A 27,132-nucleotide genomic window follows, 5' to 3' on the forward strand; every position below is an offset into this window, starting at 1 on the left:
TATGGTCACTAGTGGCTTTATTTCCAGGTCAAACGTCATTACGTTGTTACAGTGTTTAGTGAATTCTACAAGGCAGAGGAGGTTTTGTGTTGTATCGTGGGAAATGTAGTTTCCACCAAGAAGAAGAACACAGAAATAACCATAGTATAAACACACACAGAATACATACAGTGAGGTTGATATACACAGAAAGTGACTTTATGTCTTTGAGGAAGAAAAAACCCCAACTGAGAATATAAGACTCTTCTCATTTTTCAATGGCGCAAAAATATAGTCACAGATTCCCTTTAAAATAAAAACATATTTTATTTTAGTTGTTCAAAGCTTGAGTGACTCTTTATTACAACATAATAAGGAAGAAAAAAACACTAATTTATACAGTCTCTCTCTCTCTCTCTCTCTCATACACACTGGGGGTTTGCAGGGGTGTGGGGCGTCAGGTTTTTGTACAGTGGACAAGGAGGGAGGCTATTCTTAAACTTTCTAGGTTGTTAAAATGAAAAAGGATTGGACCAAGAAATGTAATTATTTAAGAAGAAAAAATTATTCTGTACAGTGGAACATTTACATACTAAGACAATTAATTAATACACAAGAGCGCCCATTGAACCATTGCATTCATAATATCCACATTAACATCATGTTAGCACAATATGTATGGCAGCGAATGGTAGAGTATATCACGATAGTTACATTCAGTAGTGTGTGCAGAGTGCAAGCAGCAGTGTCAGAAACATGATGAAATGAGTTATGAAAGTTATGAGGAAAGCTATCATAACAGGAATGTATTTTGTAACAGACACATATGTACACACCACATTCACAACCATCGAAGAAAAGCCAGATTGCCAAAGTGATGATAGGTCAAATGTTGTTTTAGGCCAAAAGGTAGAAAAGTGCTCAGTTATCAATGAGTAACAACATCACATGAGTAATAACACAACCAAAATGCATTAGTAGATACTGTATGAGACACAGAGAAGATATTTGCCATCATTAGGGAATACTAGCTACAATATAGTAGAAATAACTTACAACCATGTATAACAACAACTAACCTGGTCAAAACCTACACAAGACTCCACAATCACAATACAGTATTACACCACTGAAATGTCATGATTTTTACACACTGTTGTTGTCACAATAAATACTATTACTCTAGGGTTGGTATATGCTCTCATTTAACACCTCGTTGGAACAACTATTTTCAGGATGTTCCTAACAAATCTATGTTCCTAACAAATCATATATTGTCTTCTACTGTGATCATATACTTCACACTTGGTAGGTTGTTAAAATGACTAGAAATTCACATTCAGATGTAGTCTATGATAAATTCTATTCTATGATATATAGAATATATAGAAGTCTTCACACACAAAGCAAACACAGCTCACGTTAGACTGTTAGATCTCACTCCAAAAACTGTGCAGCCACTATACATCATACTGAGGTCAATGTAGACCTTCCAAGTACTAGTTGAATGTCATTGTTCCATAGGGCTTGAATGGCTTTGCTCCATATATTACCTCTACCCCTATCTGATACATACATGTTTTTATTTAACATTTATTTAACTAGGCAAGTCAGTTAAGAACAAACTCTTACTTACAATGACAGCCTACCGGGAAACAGTGGGTTAACTGCCTTGTTCAGGAGCAGAACGACAGATTTTTACCCTGTCAGCTCGGGGATTTGATCCAGTGATCTTTTGACTACTGGCCCAACACTCTAACCACTAGGCTACCTGCTGCCCCATGAGTTGGAGTACATCTTAGATTCTTCAATGTTCCTCCACACATTCTCTCAATCTAACTGTCTTGAAGAGACTGTTATCAGGCCAAACCCAGAATCTATGTTTGATGTACTATTTGGAGATTTGAATACATTTTACTACTGAACTCCTCATTAGCATAGCTATGATAGGCCAGCCAGGCATTGGAAGCGTATACTGTAGTCTGATGAGGCAGACAGAAGCCACAGATATGGGTGAGCCATTGGTGGGCCAGTGTTCTAGCTGAAGCAGTGTTCATGGAGAGACACGTCGTGCTGTTGAGTCTCTGTGACAGTTCAAGGTCAGGCTCCAGAGAAGTAAAGGCTAGGTTAGGATACACCAGGCAGAGAGACAGATAGGCTAGGTTAGGATACACCAGGCAGAGAGACAGATAGGCTAGGTTAGGATACACCAGGCAGAGAGACAGATAGGCTAGGTTAGGATACACCAGGCAGAGAGACAGATAGGCTAGGTTAGGATACACAAGGCAGAGAGACAGATAGGCTAGGTTAGGATACACCAGGCAGAGAGACAGATAGGCTAGGTTAGGATACACCAGGCAGAGAGACAGATAGGCTAGGTTAGGATACACCAGGCAGAGAGACAGATATGCTAGGTTAGGATACACCAGGCAGAGAGGATTTCAGATGAAACCCTTTTTAGGTTCCCGTACTATCCTCCCAAACCCACCCAAATCCTAATACCCTTTCACCCAAGTGAAGGACAATACGGGAAGTTTATTACTGAACATATTTGTTGGAATGTTTATCCTCTTAAATGCTAATACTATAAAGGTTTTTATTGTAATGTCAATCATTAAAAAGTACCATAAAAAATTGTCATTGATTAATTAATGATTACCTCTATGAGGTAAGTCACCTAAAAATAAATGTCATAAATTACTTGGGCATTGGTAAAAGATCATTACAAATTATCATTAATAACTTACAGTAATAAATACTTTAGGCAGTTTAAAAGAAAATGACTGAAGGCACACACACACACACACACACACACACACACACACACACACACACACACACACACACACACACACACACACACACACACACACACACACACACACACACACACACACACACACACACACACACACATACTGACACACAGTAAACATAGATCCTCTTTGACACGTACTCTCATGATGCCTGCATTATCATCCCCGACCCTATTCCCAACACACACTATACACACACCCACACTAAGCTGCTATTTCATATGGAAGCTCTTTTCCATAACAGTGCATATCTCTAGTCCTGCACTTTAAAAGTCCAATTCAACCTCAAATGGATTTTGTTTTGAACTTAAACTACATTACAGTATCAATGCACAAGGGGCTTGTCTAACCCTGTAACCCTGTTCTCTAACTGTTCCACTATCTACAGATTCGCTGACGATCCCTTGTTCTCCTTCTCTTCCGTCGGAAACTCAACCATTGGAACTTTCTCCGTTGTCGGGGAGACGGGCAGGGTGACCATACCCTCTGGGGGAGGAGATTGGGCTCCTGCAGTGCCGGCGAATCCTTTGGCAATGTCGTCAAAGGTCCGCCCCTTGGTCTCCGGGACTTTGAAGTAGGTGAAGACGATGAAGAATATGAGGAAGATCATGAAGATGATGAAGACGTAAGGACCACACAGCTCCTGTAAAGGAGAGAGAGAGAGGAGGTTAGAGAGAAACACAATCTAAGCTGTAAAGTTTGTCTGATGTTTTGGTCTTATAATGGTGCCAATCCCATTCATTCAGCTTTGAGGCCTGCAGATTTATCTTGATACATATACATATGTGTCTGTAGTACGAGGGGTAGGATGAGGAAGAACAACCAACCTCCAGTTTGGGGAAGCCCAGCCCGACCAGGAAGTTGGCGGTCCAGTTGGAGCAGCCGGCGACGGCCATAGCTGCAGGCCGAGGCCCCTGGGAGAACAACTCAGCAACTATGAACCATGGGATAGGACCTGGACCCATCTCAAAACTGGCCACGAAGGCAAACACCGCCACGATGGCCAGGTAGCTCAGAGACGGGTTGGTCTTCTACTCAGAGAGGAGGGAGGGAATGGAGGGATCAAACATGTTTGTTTTAGGTTTTTTTTCACCTTTATTTAACCAGGTAGGCCAGTTGAGAACAAGTTCTCATTTACAACTGCGACTTGTCCAAGATAAAGCAAAGTAGTGCGACAAAAAAAACAACACAGAGTTAAACATGGGATAAACAAACAGTCAATAACACACTAGAAAAATCTTTATACAGTCTGTGCCAATGAAGTAAGGAGGTAATGCAATAAATAGGCCAATAGTGGCGAAGTAATTACATTTTAGCAATTTACACTGGAGTGATATATGTGTAGGTGAGGATGTGCAAGTAGAAATACTGGTGTGCAAAAGAGCAGAAAAACAAAAACAAATATCGGGATGAGGTAGGTAGTTGGTTAGATGGGCTATTTACAGATGAGCTGTGTACAGCTGCAGCGATCAGTAAGCTGCTCTGACAGCTGACGCTTAAAGTTAGTGAGGGAGATATGAGTCTCCAACTTCAGTGATTTTCATTGGCAGCAGAGAACTGGAAGGAAAGGAAGCCAAAGGAGGTGTTGGCTTTGGGCATAACCAGTGAAATAAACCTGCTGGAGCGTGTGCTACCGGTGGGTGTTGCTATGGTGACAAGTGAGCTGAGATAAGGCAGAGCTTTACCTAGCAAGGACTTATAGATGACCTGGAGCCAGTGGGTTTGACGACGAATATGTAGCTAGGACCAGCCAACGAGAGCATACAGGTCGCAGTGGTGGGTAGTATATGGGGCTTTGGTGACAAAACGGATGACACTGTGATAGACTGCATCCAATTTGCTGAGTAGAGTGTCGGAGGCTATTTTGTAAATGACATCGCCGAAGTCAAGGATCGGTAGGATAGTCAGTTTTACCAGGGTATGTTTGGCAGCATGAGTGAAGGAGGCTTTGTTGCGAAATAGGATGCCGATTCTAGATTTAACTTTGGATTGGAGACGCTTAATGTGAGTCTGGAAGGAAAGTTTACAGTCTAGCCAGACACCTAGGTATTTATAGTTGTCCACATATTCTAAGTCAGAACCGTCCAGAGTAGTGATGCTAGTCGGGCGGGCGGGTACAGGCAGTGATCGGTTGAAGAGCATGCATTTAGTTTTACTAGCATTTAAGAGCAGTTGGAGGCCACGGAAGGAGTGTTGAATGGCGTTGAAGCTCATTTGGAGGTTTGTTAACACAGTGTCTAGTGGTGTGGGGGCTGTGCTTTGGCAAAGTGGGTGGGGTTATATCCTTCCTGTTTGGCCCTGTCCGGGGGTGTCCTCGGATGGGTCCACAGTGTCTCCTGACCCCTCCTGTCTCAGCCTCCAGTATTTATGCTGCAGTAGTTTATGTGTCGGGGGGCTGGGGTCAGTTTGTTATATCTGGAGTACTTCTCCTGTCCTATTCGGTGTCCTGTGTGAATCTAAGTGTGCGTTCTCTAATTCTCTCCTTCTCTCTTTCTTTCTCTCTCTCGGAGGACCTGAGCCCTAGGACCATGCCCCAGGACTACCTGACATGATGACTCCTTGCTGTCCCCAGTCCACCTGGCCATGCTGCTGTTCCAGTTTCAACTGACCTGAGCCCTAGGACCATGCCCCAGGACTACCTGACATGATGACTCCTTGCTGTCCCCAGTCCACCTGGCCATGCTGCTGCTCCAGTTTCAACTTCCACCTGACTGTGCTGCTGCTCCAGTTTCAACTGTTCTGCCTTATTATTATTCGACCATGCTGGTCATTTATGAACATTTGAACATCTTGGCCATGTTCTGTTATAATCTCCACCCGGCACAGCCAGAAGAGGACTGGCCACCCCACATAGCCTGGTTCCTCTCTAGGTTTCTTCCTAGGTATTGGCCTTTCTAGGGAGTTTTTCCTAGCCACCGTGCTTCTACACCTGCATTGCTTGCTGTTTGGGGTTTTAGGCTGGGTTTCTGTACAGCACTTTGAGATATCAGCTGATGTACGAAGGGCTATATAAATAAATTTGATTTGATTTGATTTGTCCAAAGAAGGGCCAGATGTATACAGAATGGTGAGGTCTGCGTAGAGGTGGATCAAAGAATCACCAGCAGCAAGAGCGGCATCATTGATATATACAAAGAAAAGAGTCGGCCTGAGAATTTAACCCTGCGGCACCCCCATAGAGACCACCAGAGGTCCGGACAACAGGCCTTCCAATTTGACACACTGAACTCTACCTGAGAAGTAGTTAGTGAACCAGGCGAGGCAGTCATTAAAGGCTGTTGAGTCTGCCGATAAGAATACAGTGATTGACAGAGTCGAAAGCCTTGGCCAGGTCAATGAAGACGGCTGCACAGTACTGTCTTTTATCGATGGCGGTTATGATGTCGTTTAGGACCTTGAGCGTGGCTGAGGTGCACCTATGATCAGCTTGGAAACCAGATTGCATAGCGGACAAGGTACGGTGGGATTCGAAATGGTCTGTGATATGTTTGTTCACTTGGCTTCCGAAGACTTTAGAAGGGCAGGATGGATATAGGTCTGTAACAGTTTGGGTCTAGAGTGTCACCCCCTTTGAAGAGGGGGATGACTGCGGCCGCTTTCCAATCTTTAGGAATCTCAGACGATACGAAAGAGAGGTTGAACAGGCTAGTAATAGGGGTTGTAACAATGGCGGCGGATAATTTTTTATGTTAAGCAGTGGAGTTAAATCCAGTCAAGGATATTTATGGTGTGACAAGAATAGTTATTGTCGGGTTCTTGACATTTGAAATGATGGACAGCCAAGATTCAAACTCACCACCAATGAGAGGGAGATGGTCATGAGCAGAGCACTGACAGCCATTCCAGCCAATCCGATAAGGTGCAGGGTCCTTCGTCCTGCCCTCTCCACCAGAAAGAGCTGTGAATCAAACAAGGACGTGCTTAGAATGTGTCTAAGGGTATTACATTTAATATTGGAATCTGGTCTAAGGTAGTGCACTATCAAACTGTACTATTTCTGTATTATTATACTTGACCAGATATGTGTTAAAATACTTACAGACACCACTGTGAATAGAGTGTTGACCACCCCAGCTCCTATAGTGGCGTAGATGGGCTGGGTCACCCCGGCAGTGTCAAATATACCTGTCGAATAGTAGAATACCTGAGGAGGAAGTAGGAGAGAGGGAGAGGAAGTTGATTATTGATTCATAACCAATATGAGGATATGTATCTAGTTAAATCTAGTTGTTGTCGACCCATGTTTACTCCTACAGACAGAGAGAGGGCTGTTGTTTCAGTGTGTTCTGTGGCCATCTGGGTTTGATTGATGCTGTATTTATAATTGTTTTATGTAACCTTTATTTAAGAAGGGAGTCATGCTGAGACCACAGTCTCTTTAGCAGATGAGCCCTGCATGAACACCAATAAACAACAGTTTTACTATACATATCTATATACACATCAATAAACAACAGTTTTACTATATATATCTATATACACATTAATAAACAACAGTTTCACTATACATATCAATAAACAACAGTTTCACTATACATATCTATATACATATCAATAAACAACAGTTTTACTATATATATCTATATACACATCAATATACAACAGTTTTACTATACATATCTATATACACATCAATAAACAACAATTTTGCTATACATATCTATCAACACATCAAACACAAAACACGAAAAGAAAAACACAATCATATGAAACATACACATTGTTCAGTAAAAGAGCCCTCTAACAGCCGTCTGAATTAGGCCCAGTCTAAAGGTCATTGCATTGACCTTTAACCTGGGTCTGTCTGAGTCAGGATAAACTTGGCTAACGCTAACTCAGACTGACAGCCAGGTTAACTGACCTTATCAACAGACAATCTCCATTAGATCTTAGGGTGATCATCCCGCTAGTCATGTTATTATGCTACATCCATTCCACTTAATAAAACGCTTCCATCCTCAGCCTCTGGGCTGAAGAGGAGGTGGTGCCTTGACAGTCTCTGTATGTTGGCATCTCTTCACTGAATCATTTAGTTTCAGTATTCTAACGTTGAACTGTGACTTCCGTAGAACTGTGAGAGTTGCAACATTACACGTCCTACTACATATGCCTATACGTAATAACTTGATCTGGAAAGGCTCATTGAGAACGTATTCTTTTGAAATCTGTGGTTATGCTAATTTATAAAAGGGCTGGATAGGTTTCCACCATATTGCTTCCACCTGTCATGTATTGTTAGATCAGGGGTCATGGATTAAGAGAAGGAAAAACTCTCTGTCCTTCTTAAAGGCTTTTTTCCCCCTACATCCCTACATTTTACACCACATTGTTTCTAAGTAAACAGTCAAATAAAAAAGTTACCTAAATGAGTACTGTGCAATATGATCAGTAACATCTCCTTTATTTAATATGATCAGTAACATCTCCTTTATTTAATATGATCAGTAACACCTCCTATGTAAAATATGATCAGTAACAACTCCTTTATTTAATATGATCAGTAACGCCTCCTATGTAAAATATGATCAGTAACATCTCCTTTATTTAATATGATCAGTAACATCTCCTTTATTTAATATGATCAGTAACACCTCCTATGTAAAATATGATCAGTAACATCTCCATTATTTAATATGATCAGTAACATCTCCTTTATTTAATATGATCAGTAACACCTCCTATGTCAAATATGATCAGTAACATCTCCATTATTTAATATGATCAGTAACACCTCCTATGTAAAATATGATCAGTAGCATCTCCATTATTTAATATGATCAGTAACATCTCCATTATTTAATATGATCAGTAACACCTCCTATGTAAAATATGATCAGTAGCATCTCCATTATTTAGTATGATCAGTAACACCTCCTATGTAAAATATGATCAGTAGCATCTCCATTATTTAATATGATCAGTAACATCTCCATGATTTAATATGATCAGTAACATATCTTATGTGTAATATTCATCTGTAAAATCTCCTTTATTTAATATGATCAATAACATATCCTAGGTTTGTTGTGATCAGTAACACATCCTATGTGTAATATGATCAGTAACATATCCTGTGTGTAATATGATCAGTAACATCTCCTTTATTTAATATGATCAGTAACATCTCCTTTATTTAATATGATCGATAACATCTCCTATGTGTAATATGATCAGTAACATCTCCAATGTGTAATATGATCAGTAACATCTCATATGTGTAATATGATCGGTAACATCTCATATGTGTAATATGATCAGTAACATCTCCAATGTGTAATATGATCAGTAACATCTCATATGTGTAATATGATCAGTAACATATCATATGTGTAAAATGATCAGTAACATCTCCAATGTGTAATATGATCAGTAACATCTCATATGTGTAATATGATCAGTAACATATCATATGTGTAATATGATCAGTAACATCTCCAATGTGTAATATGATCAGTAACATCTCCTATGTGTAATAAACTCAGCAAAAAAATAAATGTCCTCTCACTGTCAACTGCGTATATTTTCAGCAAACTTAACATGTGTAAATATTTGTATGAACATAACAAGATTCAACAACTGAGACATAAACTGAACAAGTTTAGAACTGTGAGAGTTGCAACATTACACGTCCTACTACATATGCCTATACGTAATAACTTGATCTGGAAAGGCTCATTGAGAACTTATTCTTTTGAAATCTGTGGTTATGCTTCTCTTTCCTCATCTCCTTTCCTTCATTACTAATTTATAAAAGGGCTGGATAGGTTTCCACCATATTGCTTCCACCTGTCATGTATTGTTAGATCAGGGGTCATGGATTAAGAGAAGGAAAAACTCTCTGTCCTTCTTAAAGGCTTTTTTTCCCTAATGTTTTTCCTAGTTTGATAATGTAGTATGGAATAACTCCTGGCCCTAATTATGTTGCATTGTGAGTTGTAGTCTACTCACCGCGTTGATGCCAGAGAGCTGCTGGGAGAGCTGCAGGATGATGGCGATGATGATTGGCTGACGGTAGGCTGGCGAGCGGAAGAGTTCTGGAATAGTGACCTTCTTCTCCATGCCCATCTTCATCCCTTCTTCCTTCATCTCCTGGATGTCATCACTTACGTCCCCACAGCCACGCAGACGCACCAGGGCTGGAGGGAGGGCGAGATATTTTTTTAAATACAAGATACTTTCTGATACTAATGAATCCCAAATAAACAACAGAGTAATTGTCATGTAATTACTTTTACACCACATTGTTTCTAAGTAAACAGTCAAATAGAAAAGTTACCTAAATGAGTACTGTGCAATATGATCAGTAACATCTCCTTTATTTAATATGATCAGTAACACCTCCTATGTAAAATATGATCAGTAACATCTCCTTTATTTAATATGATCAGTAACACCTCCTATGTAAAATATGATCAGTAACATCTCCTTTATTTAATATGATCAGTAACACCTCCTATGTAAAATATGATCAGTAACATCTCCATTATTTAATATGATCAGTAACACCTCCTATATAAAATATGATCAGTAGCATCTCCATTATTTAATATGATCAGTAACATCTCCATGATTTAATATGATCAGTAACATATCTTATGTGTAATATTCATCTGTAAAATCTCCTTTATTTAATATGATCAATAACATATCCTAGGTTTGTTATGATCAGTAACACATCTTATGTGTAATATGATCAGTAACATCTCCTATGTGTAACATGATCAGTAACATCTCCTTTATTTAATTTGATCAGTAACATCTCCTATGTGTAATATGATCAGTAACACCTCCTTTATTTAAAATGATATGTAACATATCTTATGTGTAATATGATCAGTAACATATCCTATGTGTAATATGATCAGTAACATCCCCTATGTATAATATGATCAGTAACATCTCCTATGTATAATATGATCAGTAACATCTCCTATGTGTAATGTAGGACCCCCTTGGGTTGTGCCGTGGCGGAGATCTTTGTGGGCTATACTCAGCCTTGTCTCAGGATGGTAAGTTGGTGGTTGAAGATATCCCTCTAGTGGTGTGGGGGCTGTGCTTTGGCAAAGTGGGTGGGGTTATATCCTTCCTGTTTGGCCCTGTCCGGGGGTGTCCTCGGATGGGGCCACAGTGTCTCCTGACCCCTCCTGTCTCAGCCTCCAGTATTTATGCTGCAGTAGTTTATGTGTCGGGGGGCTGGGGTCAGTTTGTTATATCTGGAGTACTTCTCCTGTCCTATTCGGTGTCCTGTGTGAATCTAAGTGTGCGTTCTCTAATTCTCTCCTTCTCTCTTTCTTTCTCTCTCTCGGAGGACCTGAGCCCTAGGACCATGCCCCAGGACTACCTGACATGATGACTCCTTGCTGTCCCCAGTCCACCTGGCCATGCTGCTGTTCCAGTTTCAACTGACCTGAGCCCTAGGACCATGCCCCAGGACTACCTGACATGATGACTCCTTGCTGTCCCCAGTCCACCTGGCCATGCTGCTGCTCCAGTTTCAACTTCCACCTGACTGTGCTGCTGCTCCAGTTTCAACTGTTCTGCCTTATTATTATTCGACCATTTGAACATCTTGGCCATGTTCTGTTATAATCTCCACCCGGCACAGCCAGAAGAGGACTGGCCACCCCACATAGCCTGGTTCCTCTCTAGGTTTCTTCCTAGGTATTGGCCTTTCTAGGGAGTTTTTCCTAGCCACCGTGCTTCTACACCTGCATTGCTTGCTGTTTGGGGTTTTAGGCTGGGTTTCTGTACAGCACTTTGAGATATCGGCTGATGTACGAAGGGCTATATAAATAAATTTGATTTGATTTGATTTAATGTGATCAGTAACATCTCCTATGTGTAATATGATCAGTAACATCCCCTATGTGTAATATGATCAGTAACATGTCTCCTCTCCCTGACCTTTGCGAGCCTCCTCCTCCTGGTTTAGGCTGATGAGGAGGTAGCGGGGGCTCTCTGGGCAGAAGGGCAACATGATGCTCTGCACCACAGCAGGGATGGCCGTCAGGGACAGCAGGAGGGGCCACAGGGAGTCTGACCCCAGCAGAAACTCCAGACCAAAGACCTACAGAGCAGAGAGAGGGACAACAGGATGGCCAGGGTTAAAGCTTAAGGTAGTAGAAAAAGTTATTCTCAAACTAAAACAGATTTAACTGACTTGATTATATAGAAAAAGGAGATCGGTCAATTACATTCAGTGAAATTAACAGCATTTAAATCAGTTGACCTCAATAACATTCAATTAATTACAATAAACTCAGTAGAGTTTGAACCAAAATAACCTAAATGAAAGTGAACCAGTGCCTGGTCCTCTCTGTGGTACCTGTGCCACCAGGATGCCAATGACCACTCCCAGCTGGTGGAGGGTGCCGAATGCCCCCCTGAGGTGCGTGGGGGCCAGCTCTCCCACATACATGGGCGTCAGTCCCGTACACAGGCCACAGAACACGCCAATGACCAGCCTGCCAATGATGACCATCTCAAAGGACTTACACAGGCTGGACAGACCCATCAGAGTTCCACCCAGAAGGGCCAGCACATTGGCCAGGAGCATGGACTTCCGCCTGGGGAGAGGGAGAGAGAGAGAGGAGGATAGGAAAAGGGGAAAGAAAAGAAGGACAGTGGGAGGAAAAATGTGTGGTGGTTAGAAAGATGGGGGAAGCCATTTAGTCCAGTGCCCTGCCAGAGACCATGAATGGCCTGCTAAATAAAGAGTGATGAAGTGAGGTGAGATGAGGCCAGGTTAGGAGTAGAGGTTGACCGATTCATTGGAATGGCCGATTAATTAGGGCTGATTTCAAGTTTTCCTAAGAATCGGTAATCGTCATTTTTGGACACCGATTATGGCCGATTACGTTGTACTCAGCGAGGAGACTGCGTGGCAGGCTGACTACCTGTTATGCGAGTGCAGGAAGGAGCCAAGGTAAGGTGCTAGCTAGCATTAAACATATCTTATAAAAAACAATCAATCTTCACATAATCAGTAGTTAACTACACATGGTTGATGATATTACTAGTTTATCTAGATTGTCTTGCATTGCATATAATCGATGCGGTGCCTGATAATTTATCATTGAATCACAGCCTACTTCGCCAAACGGGTGATTTAACAAGCGCATTCGCGAAAAAAGCACTGTCATTGCACCAATGTGTACCTAACCATAAACATCAATGCCTTTCTTAAAATCAATACACACAAGTATAGATTTTTAAACCTGCACATTTAGTTAATATTGCTGGCTAACATGAATTTCTTTTAACTAGGGAAATTGTGTCACTTCTCTTGCGTTCTGTGCAAGCAGAGGCAGGGTATATGCAGCAGTTTGGGCCGCCTGGACTGTGTGAAGACCATTTCTTCCTAACTAATTAATTTGCCAGAATTGTACATAATTATGACATAATATTGAAAGTTGTGCAATGTAACAGCAATATTTAGACTTAGGGATGCCACTCGTTAGATAAAATACGTAACGGTTCCGTATTTCACTGACAGAATAAACGCTTTGTTTTCAAAATTATAGTTTCCGGATTTGACCATATTAATGATCTAAGGCTCGGGTTTCTGTGTGTTATTATATTATAATTAAGTCATGATTTGATAGAGCAGTCTTACTGAGTGGGGGTAGGCAGCAGCAGGCTCGTAAGCATTCATTCAAACAGCACTTTCCTGCATTTGCCAGCAGCTCTTCGCTGTGCCTCAAGCATTGCGCTGTTTATGACTTCAAGCCTATCAACTCCCGAGATTAGGCTGGCAATACTAAAGTACCTGTTAGAACATACAATAGTCAAAGATATATGAAATACAAATGGTATAGAGAGAAATAGTCCTATAATAACTACAACCTAAAACTTCTTACCTGGGAATATTGAAGACTCATGTTAAAAGGAACCACCAGCTTTCATATGTTCTGAGCAAGGAACTTAAACGTTAGCTTTTTTACATGGCACATATTGCACTTTTACTTTCTTCTCCAACACTGGGTTTTTGCATTATTTAAACCATTTATTTGACACTAAATTGATTTTATTGAATCATTATTTTAAGTTAAAATGAGTGTTTATTCTGTATTGTTGTAATTGTCATTATTACAAATATATATATAAATAATCGGACGATTAATCGGTATCGGCTTTTTTTGGTCCTCCAATATTCTTTATCGGTATCCGTATCGGAGTTGAAAAATCATAATCGGTCGACCTCTAGTTAGGAGGTTAGACCGCATTGAACATTAGAGCCTCAATTAACATTACAGCACAGAATCGAATAAAGGCCCTTGGCTCATCTTTGAGAGCAAATATTTACAAGCCGCACAACTCTCATTGTGGTGCTGGGAATAAAATGAATAAAACAGTACAAAGTCATTACAGATACAAAACCACTTCCACACACACATTTACTGTACATCTGCATTTCTTTGTATCATTAGTCCTTAACTCACCTCCCAAACCTGTCCACCATGACCCCCACAGACAAGGACCCAACCATGCCCCCCACACTGAAGATGGCCACAGCGAAGCTCCAAACCATGGTGTTAGTCCCAGAGGAGAAGGGTTCTCCATAACGATCCATAGACACATTCTGGAAGAACCGTCGCAGTTTCTGAGAGTGGAGATGACAGAACCTTAGAACCTTCAGAGGTTAAAGGGTGGGAATATCACTGACGATTTAGACAAGTGGTCTAAAATCCTAGTCCTGGAGATGTACAGAGGGTGCAGGCATTTGTTCCAGCCCTGTTCCAGCCCTGACTGTTATAGTCAATACAGATGAGTACTGCCACTGACTGCCCACAAGGGGGAAACAAAGTTGAAAACAACAGCACATCCACCCAACTCTGTGTGTGTGTGTGTGTGTGTGTGTGTGTGTGTGTGTGTGTGTGTGTGTGTGTGTGTGTGTGTGTGCGTGTGCCAACTAGTATGACACAATGCTAAGTTGATTATAAAAGGAGGTATCAATCCTTTTTGAACTAATAATACATTAATAATGATGACCATTATGACCACTCCCGTATTACACACACACACACACACACACACACGCACACACGCACGCACACGCACACACACACACACACACACACACACACACACACACACACACACACACACACACACACACACACACACACACACACACACACACACACACCTGCTCAGGGGCATTGATGACTCCTGTGTTGTATCCGAACTGCAGGGAGCCGATGACGGCTGTAGTGATGCAGTAGAGGAGGTAACAGGTCACTCCCTTCTTCTTCTGGGGATGGAGGACGGATAGAGGGAGGAAGAGAGAGGGGGAGTGAAAATGGGGAGAGAGAGGGAGTGATGGAGGGAGAGGGGTGTTAAAATAATAGAGAGAGAGAAACAGATAACAAGAAAGTGACAGAGAAAAGGATAGCGAGAGAGAGAGAGAGAGAGAGAGAGAGAGAGAGAGAGAGAGAGAGAGAGAGAGAGAAACAGGAAATTAGATATCCACTGGTCTAATGCATATGGATGGAGATGTAGTGTACAATAATTCTGTCATTGTCATCATAGCCAGTGTCTTGGCTCACAAGGCTCTTGTTGTTCCCAGTGACAGTAGAACATACACAATGAACCATTCTGTTTGTGATTGTTCTCCCTCTCTTCTGCTTTCTCTCTGAGCACCCACAAGCTGTCACTGTCTACACTGCCACGCTAGCCTCGGTGTTACAAAACAGTAGAAATGGAACCATGTTTCGCAATCCTGATCGACCCGGAGTCTTGAGGATGAACTGTGAGAAGAATAGAGACTCTATGCTACTATGGATTTATGCTACTTTATTTTACTGTTGAGGCCTATTGTATTGGGTTCGGCTGTTATACCAGTCCAATATGCGTTAATATACTAATCCTAACTACTACTTAAACAAATACCGAGTGAATACATCTGGCATGAAGTTGTTTTCTTTTTAGCTGTGGGTTTTTGATGAATGATAGTCAGTTGTGACATTTAAAGCTGGGCAACATAGCAGCACCAAGCTGAGCAACATAGCAGCACCAAGCTGATTGGTTATAATGAAAGTCTGCTATACAAAGCCCTGGGCCAGACCAGGGAAAGAAACCCTGTTTGATGTGGTCTCTTTTAACGGACCAAAACCTACTCATCTCAAATACCACATCTCTTTTACAGAGAATGTAGGCTGTAGGAAAGTGACATAACAGTGTCAGTTATTATTACACAAAGGTAGGCTACTCTTTATGACACACACTATTACACATACAAGTAGATGGGCCAAAGACGAGACGTTTAAATTTGGTGTTCAAAGACCATTCATTTAACATAAAAAGAGAAATATGTAAAAATATAATGTTAAATCACTCAACTCTTACCCTTCTCTTGACCTAGAAATATTGGTGTTGCAAACTATTCAATTAAGGGAGTTATTGAGCTCTAAAGTGTCAAAATGTCCTTCAGTGAAACTGTCCGTGTTAAAATTGTTTTTAAAATTGAGAAATTCATCCTAAAAATACAAATTAACACTCATGGCATAATTATGTGTGTTTGCAACAATATATAGACTAATGGGCAACATACTGAATCTAAAAAATCTCTTTTTTTAAAATAACTTTTGTCTGGACTTTTGCTCTTCATCAATGTCATTCAGTATCACAAAGGTAAAAAGCCATTTTAAAGGTAATCATGTGACAGTGTGTGAAATCACAAAGAAGACCCATTGAAGACCCTCTATCAATGTGATGAGGTGAGTAAACCTCTGATGATTTCACCTTTTCAACCTCTCGTAATCTTTGTACCAAAAACGCATGTCCTTCACAGAAAACATATTTTTAATGTTATTATTTTATAAAAAGCTATATTAAAAATGAAAAGTAAGGATAATATTTATAGATCAAGGTCATTACTTTATATAGGTGGCCAAAGAACTGCCTGTTAAATATGTTTATGTATGAAATCCATCCTTCAGTATCACGCTTTTGTCCTTCAGCACAACAAAAGTTTCATGTTATACCACAATGTCACCCATTATTCTGAATGACAGTAGCTTTGTTATCCCATGTTTTCACAAGTTTACAACACTTAATAATTTAATTTAATTCAGATTTAATTGTTGTATGAATACTGAATATTATAATTTTAAACTATTTTATGGCATTTTAAGGTATTTTCAAGGCACGTTATCTTTATATTGTAGATGCCGTTGTCTAATAAGGAGAAGGCTGCACGACACAGACAAAAGATTAACGCAGACCCAGTTACTAGGGAGAAAAGACTAGCCAGAAGAAACGCAAGATATTGTTTTCATGGTTTCATGCTACTGTCAGCAACAGAATAGGATATGATAGGATATAAAGCTGGGTGGATAACACTTAACATTAAGTTGCACTATTACACTCTAGTTCATGTTCTATTGCACTGCAGTCAAGGTATAACTGATGGATTATATTAGTTAATATAATATTACACACACATACAGGTTAGTCGAGGTAATATGTACATAATTGAGGTCAATGCAAATAGTCAGGGTAGCCATTTGATTAGCTGTTCAGCAGTCTTATGGCTTGGGGGTAGAAGCTGTTAAGAAGCCTTTTGGACCTAGCCTTGGCGCTCCGGTATCGCTTGCCTTGCTGTAGCAGAGAGAAGAGTCTATGACTAGGGTGGCAGGAGTCTTAGGCCATTTTTAGGGCCTTCCTCTGACACCGCCTGGTATAGAGGTCCTGGATGGCAGGAAGCTTGGCCCCAGTGATGTACTGGGCCGTACGCACTACCCACTGTAGTGCCATGCAGTCAGAGGCCAAGAAGTTGACATACCAGGCGGTGATGCAACCAGTCAATATGCTCTCGATGGTGCAGCTGTACAGTCTTGGCCAAAAGTTTGGAGAATGACACATGAATTTTCACAAAGTCTGCTGCCTCAGTTTGTAGTATGATTGTCACGAATATTACCGAAGGTGACTCCCCTTCTTGTTCGGGTGGCGCTCGGCGGTCGTCGTCACCGGTCTACTAGCATTCACCGATCCATTGTTCTGTGTTCCTTTGGTTTTGTCTGATTGGTATCACCTGTTTCTTGTTTGGTTGTTAGGGTGGGGTTATATAAGTTTGTTCAGCCCGCTTCTGTTTCGTGCGGGCTTGTTTCGTCTGTTCTGTGTTTGAGTGTATTTTGTTTGCATTTCCGGGTTTCGCGCTGTCCGTTATTATTTCAGATAATTTGTTTTCCTACTTTTGTTCATGTTATTTTTCCTGGACATTAAAGTGTGTTTTTCCCACATCTTTTGCTCTCTGCGCCTGACTCCACACCTCTTCACTCATTTACCGTAACAATGATGGCAATTTGCATATACTCCAGAATGTTATGAAGAGTGATCAGAAGAATTTCAATTAATTGCAAAGTCCCTCTTTGCCATGTAAATGAACTGAATCTCCCAAAAATATGTCCACTGCATTTCAGCCCTGCCACAAACGGACCAACTGAAATCATGTCAATGATTTGTTAACACATGTGTGAGTGTTGACGAGGACAAGGCTGGAGATCTGATTCAGGCTGATTCAGTTTGAATAACTGACTGATATTGCTGCCAGTACGATTGCACCTAAATCAACCATTTATCGGATCATCAAGAACTTCAAGGGGAGCAGTTCAATTGTTGTGAAGAAGGCTTCAGGGTGCCCAAGAAAGTCCAGCAAGTGCCAGGACCGTCTCCTAAAGTTGATTCAGCTGCGGGATCGGGGCACCACCAGTACAGAGCTTGCTCAGGAATGGCAGCAGGCAGGTGTGAGTGCATCTGCACGCACAGTGAGGCAAAGACTTTTGGAGGATGGCCTGGTGTCAAGAAGGGCAGCAAAGAAGCCACTTCTCTCTAGGAAAAACATCAAGGACAGACTGATATTCTGCAAAAGGTACAGGGATTGGACTGCTGAGGACTGGGGTAAAGTCATTTTCTCAGATTAATCCCCTTTCAGATTGTTTGGGGCATCCGGAAAAAAGCTTGTCCGGAGAAGACAAGGTGAGCACTACCATCAGTCCTGTGTCATGCCAACAGTAAAGCATTATGAGACAATTCATGTGTGGGGTTGCTTCTCAGCCAAGGGAGTGGGCTCACTCACAATTTTGCCTAAGAACACAGCCATGAATAAAGAATGGTACCAACACATCCTCCGAGAACAACTTCTCCCAACCATCCACAAACAGTTTGGTGACGAACAATGCCTTTTCCAGCATGATGGAGCACCTTACCATAAGGCAAAAGTGATAACTAAGTGGCTTGGGAAACAAAACATCAATATTTTGGGGCCAGGAAACTCCCCAGAGTTTTGGGTGGACAAACAAAAACCCACAAATTCTGACAAACTTCAAGCATTGATTATTCTTATCAGTCAGGGTGTGGATCAGAAGTTAATTAACAGCATGCCAGGGCGGATTGCAGAGGTCTTGAAAAAGAAGGGTCAACACGCAAATATTGACTCTTTGCATCAACTTCATGTAATTGTTAATCAAATCTTTTGACACTTATGAAATGCTTGTAATTATACTTCAGTACTCCATAGTAACATCTGACCAAAATATCTAAAGACACTGAAGCAGCAAACTTTGTGGAAATTAATATTTGTGTCATTCTCAAAACTTTTGGCCACGACTGTAGAACTTTTTGAGGATCTGAGGACCCGTGCCAAATCTTTTCAGTCTCCTGAGGGGGAATAGGCGTTATTGTTGCTCTCTTCACGATTATCTTGGTGTGTTTGGACCATGATAGTTTGTTGGTGATGTGGACATCAAGCTCTCAACCTGCTCCACTACAGCCCTGTCTATGAGAATGCTCATCCCTCCTTTTCCTGTAGTCCACGATCATCTCCTTTGTCTTAATGTTTTGAGCTATAGGCTACGTGTGTACAGGAATGTAAAGGAAAACTGATCGTTAATTTATCATAACGATCCTAATATACAGTACCAGTCAAAAGTTTGGACACACCTCCTCAATCAAGGGTTTTTCTTTGTTTTTGCTATTTTCTACATTGCAGAATAATAGTGAAGACATCAAAACTATGAAATAACATATGGAATCATGTAGTAACCAAAAAACAAATCAAAATATATTTTATATTCTTCAAAGTAGCCACCCTTTGCCTTGATGACAGCTTTGCACACTCTTGACATTTTTTAAACCAGCTTCACCTGGACTGCTCTTCCAACAGTCTTAAAGGAGTTCCCACATTTGCAGAGCAATTTTTGGTGGCTTTTCTTTCACTCTGCGGTCCAACTCATCCCAAACCATCTCAATTGGGTTGAGGTCGGGTGATTGTGGAGGCCAGGTCATCTGATGCAGCACTCCATCACTCTCCTTCTTGGTCAAGTAGCCCTTACACAGCCTGGAGGTGTGTTGGGTCATTGTCCCACTAAGTGCACCCCAGATGGGATGGCGTAACGCTGCAGAAATCTGTAGTAGCCATCCCAGTTAAGTGTGCCTTGAATTCTAAATAAATCACTGACAGTGTCACCAGCAAAGAACCCCCACACCATCACACCTCCTCCTCCATACTTCACAGTTGGAACCACACATGCCGAGATCATTCGTTCACCTACTCTGCGTCTCACAAAGACACAGTGGTTGGAATCAAAAATGTCAAATTTGGACTCATCAGACCCAAGGACAGATTTCCATCGGTCTAATGTCCATCGTTTCTTGGCCCAAGCAAGTCTCTTCTTATGATTGGTGTCCTTTAGTAGTGGTTTCTTTACAGGAATTCGACCATGAAGGCCTGTTTCACGCAGTCTATTCTGAACAGTTGATGTTGAGATGTGTCTGTTACTTGAACTCTGTGAAGTATTTATTTGGGCTGCAATCCTGAGGTGCAGTTAGCTGTAATGAATTCATCCTCTGCGGCAGAGGTAACTCTGAGCTGTTCCTACCATAATATGGACTTGATATTTTACCAACTAGGGATATGTTCTGTATACCACCCCTACCTTATCACAACACAACTGATTGGTTCAAACGCATTAAGGAAAGAAATTCCACAAATTAACTTTTACCAAGGCACACCTGTTAATTGAAATTCATTCCAGGTGACTGACTACCTCATGAAGCTGGTTGAAAGAATGCCAAGAGTGTGCAAAGCTGTCATCAAGGCAGAGGGTGGCTACTTTGAAGAATCTCAAATATAAAATATAATACACTTTTTTGGTTACTACATGATTACGTGTGTTATTTCATAGTTTTGATTATGAAAATATAGTAAAAAAAAAAGTTTTTAACTGAATGAGTAGGTGTTTCCAAACTTTTGACTGGTACTGTATGTGTAGGAGGCATAATTAAGAGGCCTAGTTCTGGAACATAATTCAAATCAAAGACCAACTGACACAGAATGACTACATAAGGAGGTAACCTGAGCTAACACTAAAAACACAGACGCCGGTGCCATAAGAATAAAATGCTCTAAGGGTTTCATTACCCAAGTTACACTGATAACCCAACGTGGTACACTATCGTTCCTGCAATGTCTGAGGAAGAAAATACAGTGTTCGTTGTTTCCAGTAACTTCTTTGTTGTTGTAATAGCCCAAACTGATGTTTGACCATTAAGGATTCCAGCTTTAATGTTGAGTAAGACAGCGAGAAAGAGTGTGTGAGCACATCATTTACTGTTCTGAATACTGTCACAGTTCATAACATGACTAAATAAGGGAGTGGCTGAGTGAGTAAGGAGCACAGTGTGTGACAGTGCAGAATCCTACAGTATGTGTGTGTCTAATCAAATAAAGTGTATTTGTCACATGCGCCGAATACAACAGGTGTAGACCTTACCGTGAAACGCTTACTTACATGTCCTTAACCAACAATGCAGTTTTAAGAAAAAAAAGAGTTAAGAAAATATTTACTAAATAACTGAAGTAAAAAATAACAGAGCAACAATAAAATAACAGTAACAAGGCTATATACAGGGGGTACCGGTACCGAGTCAATGTGCAGGGGTATAGGTTAGTCGAGGTAATTGAGGTAATATGTACATGTAGGTAGGAGTAAAGTGACTCATAGATAATAAACAGTGAGTAGCATGGTTGAGTGTGTGTATACCACACATACTGTACTATACTAAAAAGACTGTAAAGCTTGTTGACTAGCACAACTGTTTTACACAAACCTATATAGACGTGCATTTTTGTCAATGTGTGCCTGTGTGTGTGTGTGTGTGTGTGTGTGTGTGTGTGTGTGTGTGTGTGTGTGTGTGTGTGTGTGTGTGCGTGTGTGTGTGTGTGTCACATGCCCGGAAAAGTGATTTCTGATGTATAATGAAGTCCTTCTGTTTCTCATCCTATTATCTGTCCATCTGATCCTCTTTCTCGCTATTCCTCATTTCATCTTTCTGCAAGTGCTGGATTTTCACCCATGGTGGCCAATCCACCATTCATTCTGATCTTAACTCCAACCCTCCAATGTCCACAGACTAACACTTCTTTCCCAGTATAATACCGTTTTGCTGTTTCCTTTTGCAATAAATCCCTCCATTTTACTGTGAATGCCTTACGAGGGTCTTGAACCTCCTATTTGTAACATTTCTCATTTCCCATCAGTGCTGTTAGTCAATATACACTAGAAATACAAAAGAATGTGGACACCCCTTCAAAGTAGTATATTTGGCTATTTCAGCCACACTTGTTGCTGACAGGTGTATAAAATCGAGCACACCGCCATGCAATCTCCATAGACAAACCTTGGCAGTAGAATTGCCTTACTGAAGAGGTCAGTAACATTCAACTTGGCACCGTCATAAGATGCCACCTTTCCAACTAGTCAGTTTGTCAAATTTCTGCCCTGCTAGAGCTGTCAACTGTAAGTGGTGTTATTGTGAAATGGAAACGTCTAGGAGCAACAAGGGCTCACCCGCAAATAGTAGGCAACACAAGCTCACAGAACGGGACCGCTGAGTGCTAAAGCTCCTAGAGTGTAAAAATGGTCTGTCCTCGGTTGCAACACTCACTACCAAGTTCCAAACTGCATCTGGAAGCAAAGTCAGCACAATAACTGGTCGTCAGGAGCTTCATGGAAAGGGTTTCCATGGCGGAGCAGTCACACACAAGCCTAAGATCACCATGCGCAATGCCAAGTGTCAGCTGGAGTGGTGTAAAGCTCATAGCCATTGGACTCTGGAGCAGTGGAAATGCGTCCTCTGGAGTGATGAATCACGCTTCACCATCTGCCAGTCCATCAGATTAATCTGGGTTTGGCGCATGCCAGGAGAACGCTACCTGCCCGTATGCATAGTGCAAACTGTAAAGTTTGGTGGAGGACGAATAATGATCTAGGCCTGTTTTCATGGTTCGGCTAGGTCCCTTAGTTCCAGTGAAGGGAAATCTTAACACTACAGCATACAATGACATTCTAGACGATTCTGTGCTTCCAAATTTGTGGCAACAGTTTGGGGAAGGCCCTTTCCTGTTCAGCATGACAATGCCCTTGTGCACAAAGCGAGATCCATACAGAAATGGTTTGTTGAGATTGGTGTGGAAGAACTTGACTGGCCTGCACAGAGGCCTGACCTCAACCCCATCAAACACCTTTGGAATGAATTGGAACACTGACTGTGAGCCAGGCCTAATCGACCCAACATCAGTGCCCGACCTCACTAATGCTCTTGTGGCTGAATGGAAGTCCCCGCAGCAATGTTCCAACATCTAGTGGAGAGCCTTCCCAGAAGAGTGGAGGCTGTTCTAGCAGCAAATGGGGGACCAACTTCATATTAATGCCCATGATTTTGTAATGAGATGTTCGACAAGCAGGTGTCCAAATACTTTTGGTCATGTAGTGTAACAACATGGTCAGTGAGTGACATGCTATTGGCAAGAAGCTCAATTTCAAATCAACGGTTGGTAGGAAAGTCTCATTGCCTAAAAGCCACAAAGAAGAGAAAGACAACCAACAGTGTGCAACCTGTTTCAAAAGACAAGCCATGTTGTAGTTAGGCAACCATATGAAGAAGCATCTGGTAACAATAAGCATCGAATCCATCTGTATTTTAGAGTGGTTTAAGAGTGTGATCATGACTAGGTTAGCAGTGTGTGTGGGGGGGCGGGGGGGTCTGATGGCCAATCTAGGCCTCTAGGGCTTATAACTCTATCCCTCTGTCACACTATTACTATTGCTATTGCTCCCTCTATCATGTGACTCTTTCTACTCCTTTCTCTCACCTCACACATCATTTCCTATACCCACCTCCCTTACTACATATCACTCTCTCTTCACTCATTCTGTCTGTCTCTCCTAGCCCTACATGCAGGTACAGGCTAGAGAATAAAACAGACCCGCTCAAGTTCAGACACGCCACCTGTATCTGTAGCATCCGCCAATCCCCTTTCTCCTTCTCTACCCCCCCCCCCCCCTCTCTCTCTCTTTCCTCTCCCACTTCCCTTCCACCCCAGCCCCTGTAGAAGAAAAGTAGTGTTCACCCGTCTCCTTGTAAATACCATTCTCTGACTGACTCATTAAAGGTAGGGAGACAAAGACATGGAGGGAAAAAAAACATTGCTCTACTCTTCCTCAGGAAACAGTGCTGGTGGATGAGGATTGTTTATGAAATAGTCACCAGAGATAAATGAATGTGTACTGTTTAAAGGGGTGGAGGAGAAAAGTAGTAGTATAAATACTGTTGCACAACTGGTGTGATGGTAGAGTAACTAATGTGGTTCAAATGGTGATGTATTTCAATTGCATTGTTGTGTTTTGGAAGGAAACATAAAAAACTGTAACTGCAACAACAACAAAAAGAAGCAACATGAATAAATGAATACAATCATATGATCTAATCAGCTCACCAGAGCCGAGTACCAGCACCTCAAAATTACTACTGCTTGAGTTCCTGCAACTTTTATAGAATATTATCGCACAACTATTGTGGAGTTCCTGCACCTAAATATAAATAGTACCAGCACCCAAAATGAGTACCAGCACCTATTTCAGTCCAAGTCAAGCAGGGGAGAATGTGAGAAGATGACAGACCTAATGTGTTGCTTACCTTCCCAGCTCCCATATTCTCCATCTTGAATTATGTTTCACTGTCTGACTTCCTCAGGAAAGATCAAATAACTCCAAGTTAAATAGTTTGTTTGAGTTTCTCCTTCCAAAACTAGGCTCTCATTTGCAAGGTTAACAATGTAGGCAGTTCAAACAGCAGTTTGCAGAGGAACCACCTGCAGAGAAAAAATAAAAACAGAAGCATTTTAATACATTAGAAGTGATGAACTAAAACACCTGAAGCACATCAAACCTAGCAGCTGCACAGACAGCAGAGTATATTCTACCTGTGGATGCACAAATTCAACCTCCTCTGTAGAGTATACTATCTGGCTTGAGCAGCAATATACATTATGATGTATTTTACGAAAGTAGTGAAGATACACGTTTCATTTTCATGCATACATTACATTTCGTCCTATTCTATACACCACTAATTCTGATAGAGCGTCCTCCTGTTGACTACTATTGGCTAAAGTCTATAAATAAATCTACGTCTATAAATATATCCCTTCTCATTCTAAATGAACAAATAAAAACGTTTGCTAACTTCACAATAGTAAAACGATATAGGCTATTTTACCGTAATTCCTGTTTGGTGCCAAATAGGTTATCGTATCTCCCTTTAGTCCGTTATCTAGAACTGTATGCTTAGAAGAATGTCTAGCACTTGCTCCCCTCTCTCTCTCGTCACCGATTTATATACGATAGTGGCACAAGTCTGTCCGCACGTTTCCTAGCTTTGCCGACATCCTACGCGCCCTGGTAATCTCTGGTCATGCTTGCTCCTACACGTAAAAACTCAAGCTTTTTTTTTACCAAATAATTGCGCTCGTGGGGCATTTGAGCCCTGAACAGCGCCTGGCAGGCAGTCTGATCCTGTCTGAGAGAACGTTTGAGGATGGTGTAGGCTGGTTGGGAGTTGTGCCACTGCCCATTCTCTCAAAATGTCGGCGCCTGTAGAAGACACGTTTTCGAGTTGAGCAAGACAATTATGAGATGGAGTTACATCGGGATGCCACTGGGCTGCTAGCGAAGCCAGGAGGAGAAAAATATTGGGACAGGTACACGGAAAGGTGGATTTCGAAGGAGGAATGGAGGAGGAAGAAGAGGTCGAAGAGAATGAAGAAAGCAGAGGCTGAATTGGAATTTAATGAAGATGAAGATGGTGTGTAGAAGAAGTCTGGGGTCAAGTACAAACAGGGTGCGCTGTCCACCAGACCGAGTTCTGGAAGTGAACTGGAAGTGAATGAGGGAGATTTAAGTGAGGTGGAAGGTGTGGTGAGAATCTCGCAAGCTGAGCCTTGCATTGATGGACATGGTTATGATAAAGATACGTTTTGCACAGCGGGAGTTCAATTCTTGGAGAAAGTGGATCCAGGCCTTTTGCTGGACAAGTCTTTTTGCTCGAACTCGTTCTGCAGATGCATATATCCGCTAATACAGGACTATTAAAGGCCCAGTGCACTAATTTTGTGGAACAAAAAAAAGTTACATTTGTATTTTATATTCTGCAGCACCCTCAGCACCCCTACTTCCAGTGGTATGCCTGTGAGTAGTAGATCTGTACCAGCACAGAGGAATAGGCCAAGGAGTGATATATGCTTCAGTAAGGTGGGCTTCTTAGCATTCATAGCAATGGTCATCAACTCTACCTCAGAAATGGAATGTCAATCACAGAAAATAGATGTTGTGTTGGCAGCTGCAGTACTTGGGTGTACGAGATTTGACTTCTGAAGAGTTAGAGAGTGTGTTGAGAGGTGGTGTCCTGTCCTCCCAGACCGTTGGCATGGTGCAGGAGCAGATAGGGTCAAAGTAGTGGAATTGGGTAGTCAGAAGGGTGTATTATTATAAACAAAATTGGGTATATATCTTTGGGGTATCACAAAGTATAATGGATTTATACTATAGTCCAGTTGGGAGCATTAATGCAACATATTAGATGCCTACCGTTGTTAAACACCCCCCCCCCCCCCCTCACAGTCTGCAGTGTTACTTTGCTGGTTCCATGTGCTACAAGTAAGTTTTATGAAATTATCTGACAGCCTCTTTTCAAAATTCAGTGTCACAATGATTAATTGCCATATTTACATATGGACATGCTTGCCGGGCTGATTGGTTTACATAGGACTACAGTGATTGCAAGTTGGAAGCAATTGGAACAGTCATTTAGTCCAAAGAAAGGTAGGAATAACAAGAAAATGTAAGAAGGGTCTAAAAAAGCAGAAAAGTTCTTTTCTCTCTCAGGCAGTACATCATTGGCTAATAAGACAAGATGGAGGAAAACTTAGTGATTCAGCAAGGAACGCTGTGATAAGAGGAATGGTGTCTCTGAAGCATTGCTGTACAGTAAGTTACGC

At 41.5% G+C, this 27,132-nt stretch overlaps 1 protein-coding gene across 1 annotated transcript; it reads right to left on the reverse strand.

The window, feature by feature from the left end:
* LOC109879295 (solute carrier family 2, facilitated glucose transporter member 3-like) lies at nucleotides 1-25,652 on the reverse strand. Its single transcript, XM_031787239.1, has 11 exons — nucleotides 25,356-25,652; nucleotides 24,774-24,948; nucleotides 14,944-15,048; nucleotides 14,237-14,397; nucleotides 12,121-12,361; nucleotides 11,700-11,862; nucleotides 9,744-9,931; nucleotides 6,835-6,939; nucleotides 6,592-6,693; nucleotides 3,623-3,826; nucleotides 1-3,438 (listed from the first exon to the last, which is right to left on the reverse strand). The coding sequence occupies exons 2-11, from the start codon at nucleotides 24,795-24,797 to the stop codon at nucleotides 3,178-3,180; spliced, it is 1,554 nt and encodes a 517-aa protein (XP_031643099.1). The 5' UTR covers nucleotides 24,798-24,948; nucleotides 25,356-25,652; the 3' UTR covers nucleotides 1-3,177.
* Between the last annotated feature and the right edge of the window lie 1,480 nt (nucleotides 25,653-27,132).

The sequence above is a fragment of the Oncorhynchus kisutch genome, linkage group LG13, assembly GCF_002021735.2.
Source record: "Oncorhynchus kisutch isolate 150728-3 linkage group LG13, Okis_V2, whole genome shotgun sequence".
NCBI classification, from domain to species: domain Eukaryota; kingdom Metazoa; phylum Chordata; class Actinopteri; order Salmoniformes; family Salmonidae; genus Oncorhynchus; species Oncorhynchus kisutch.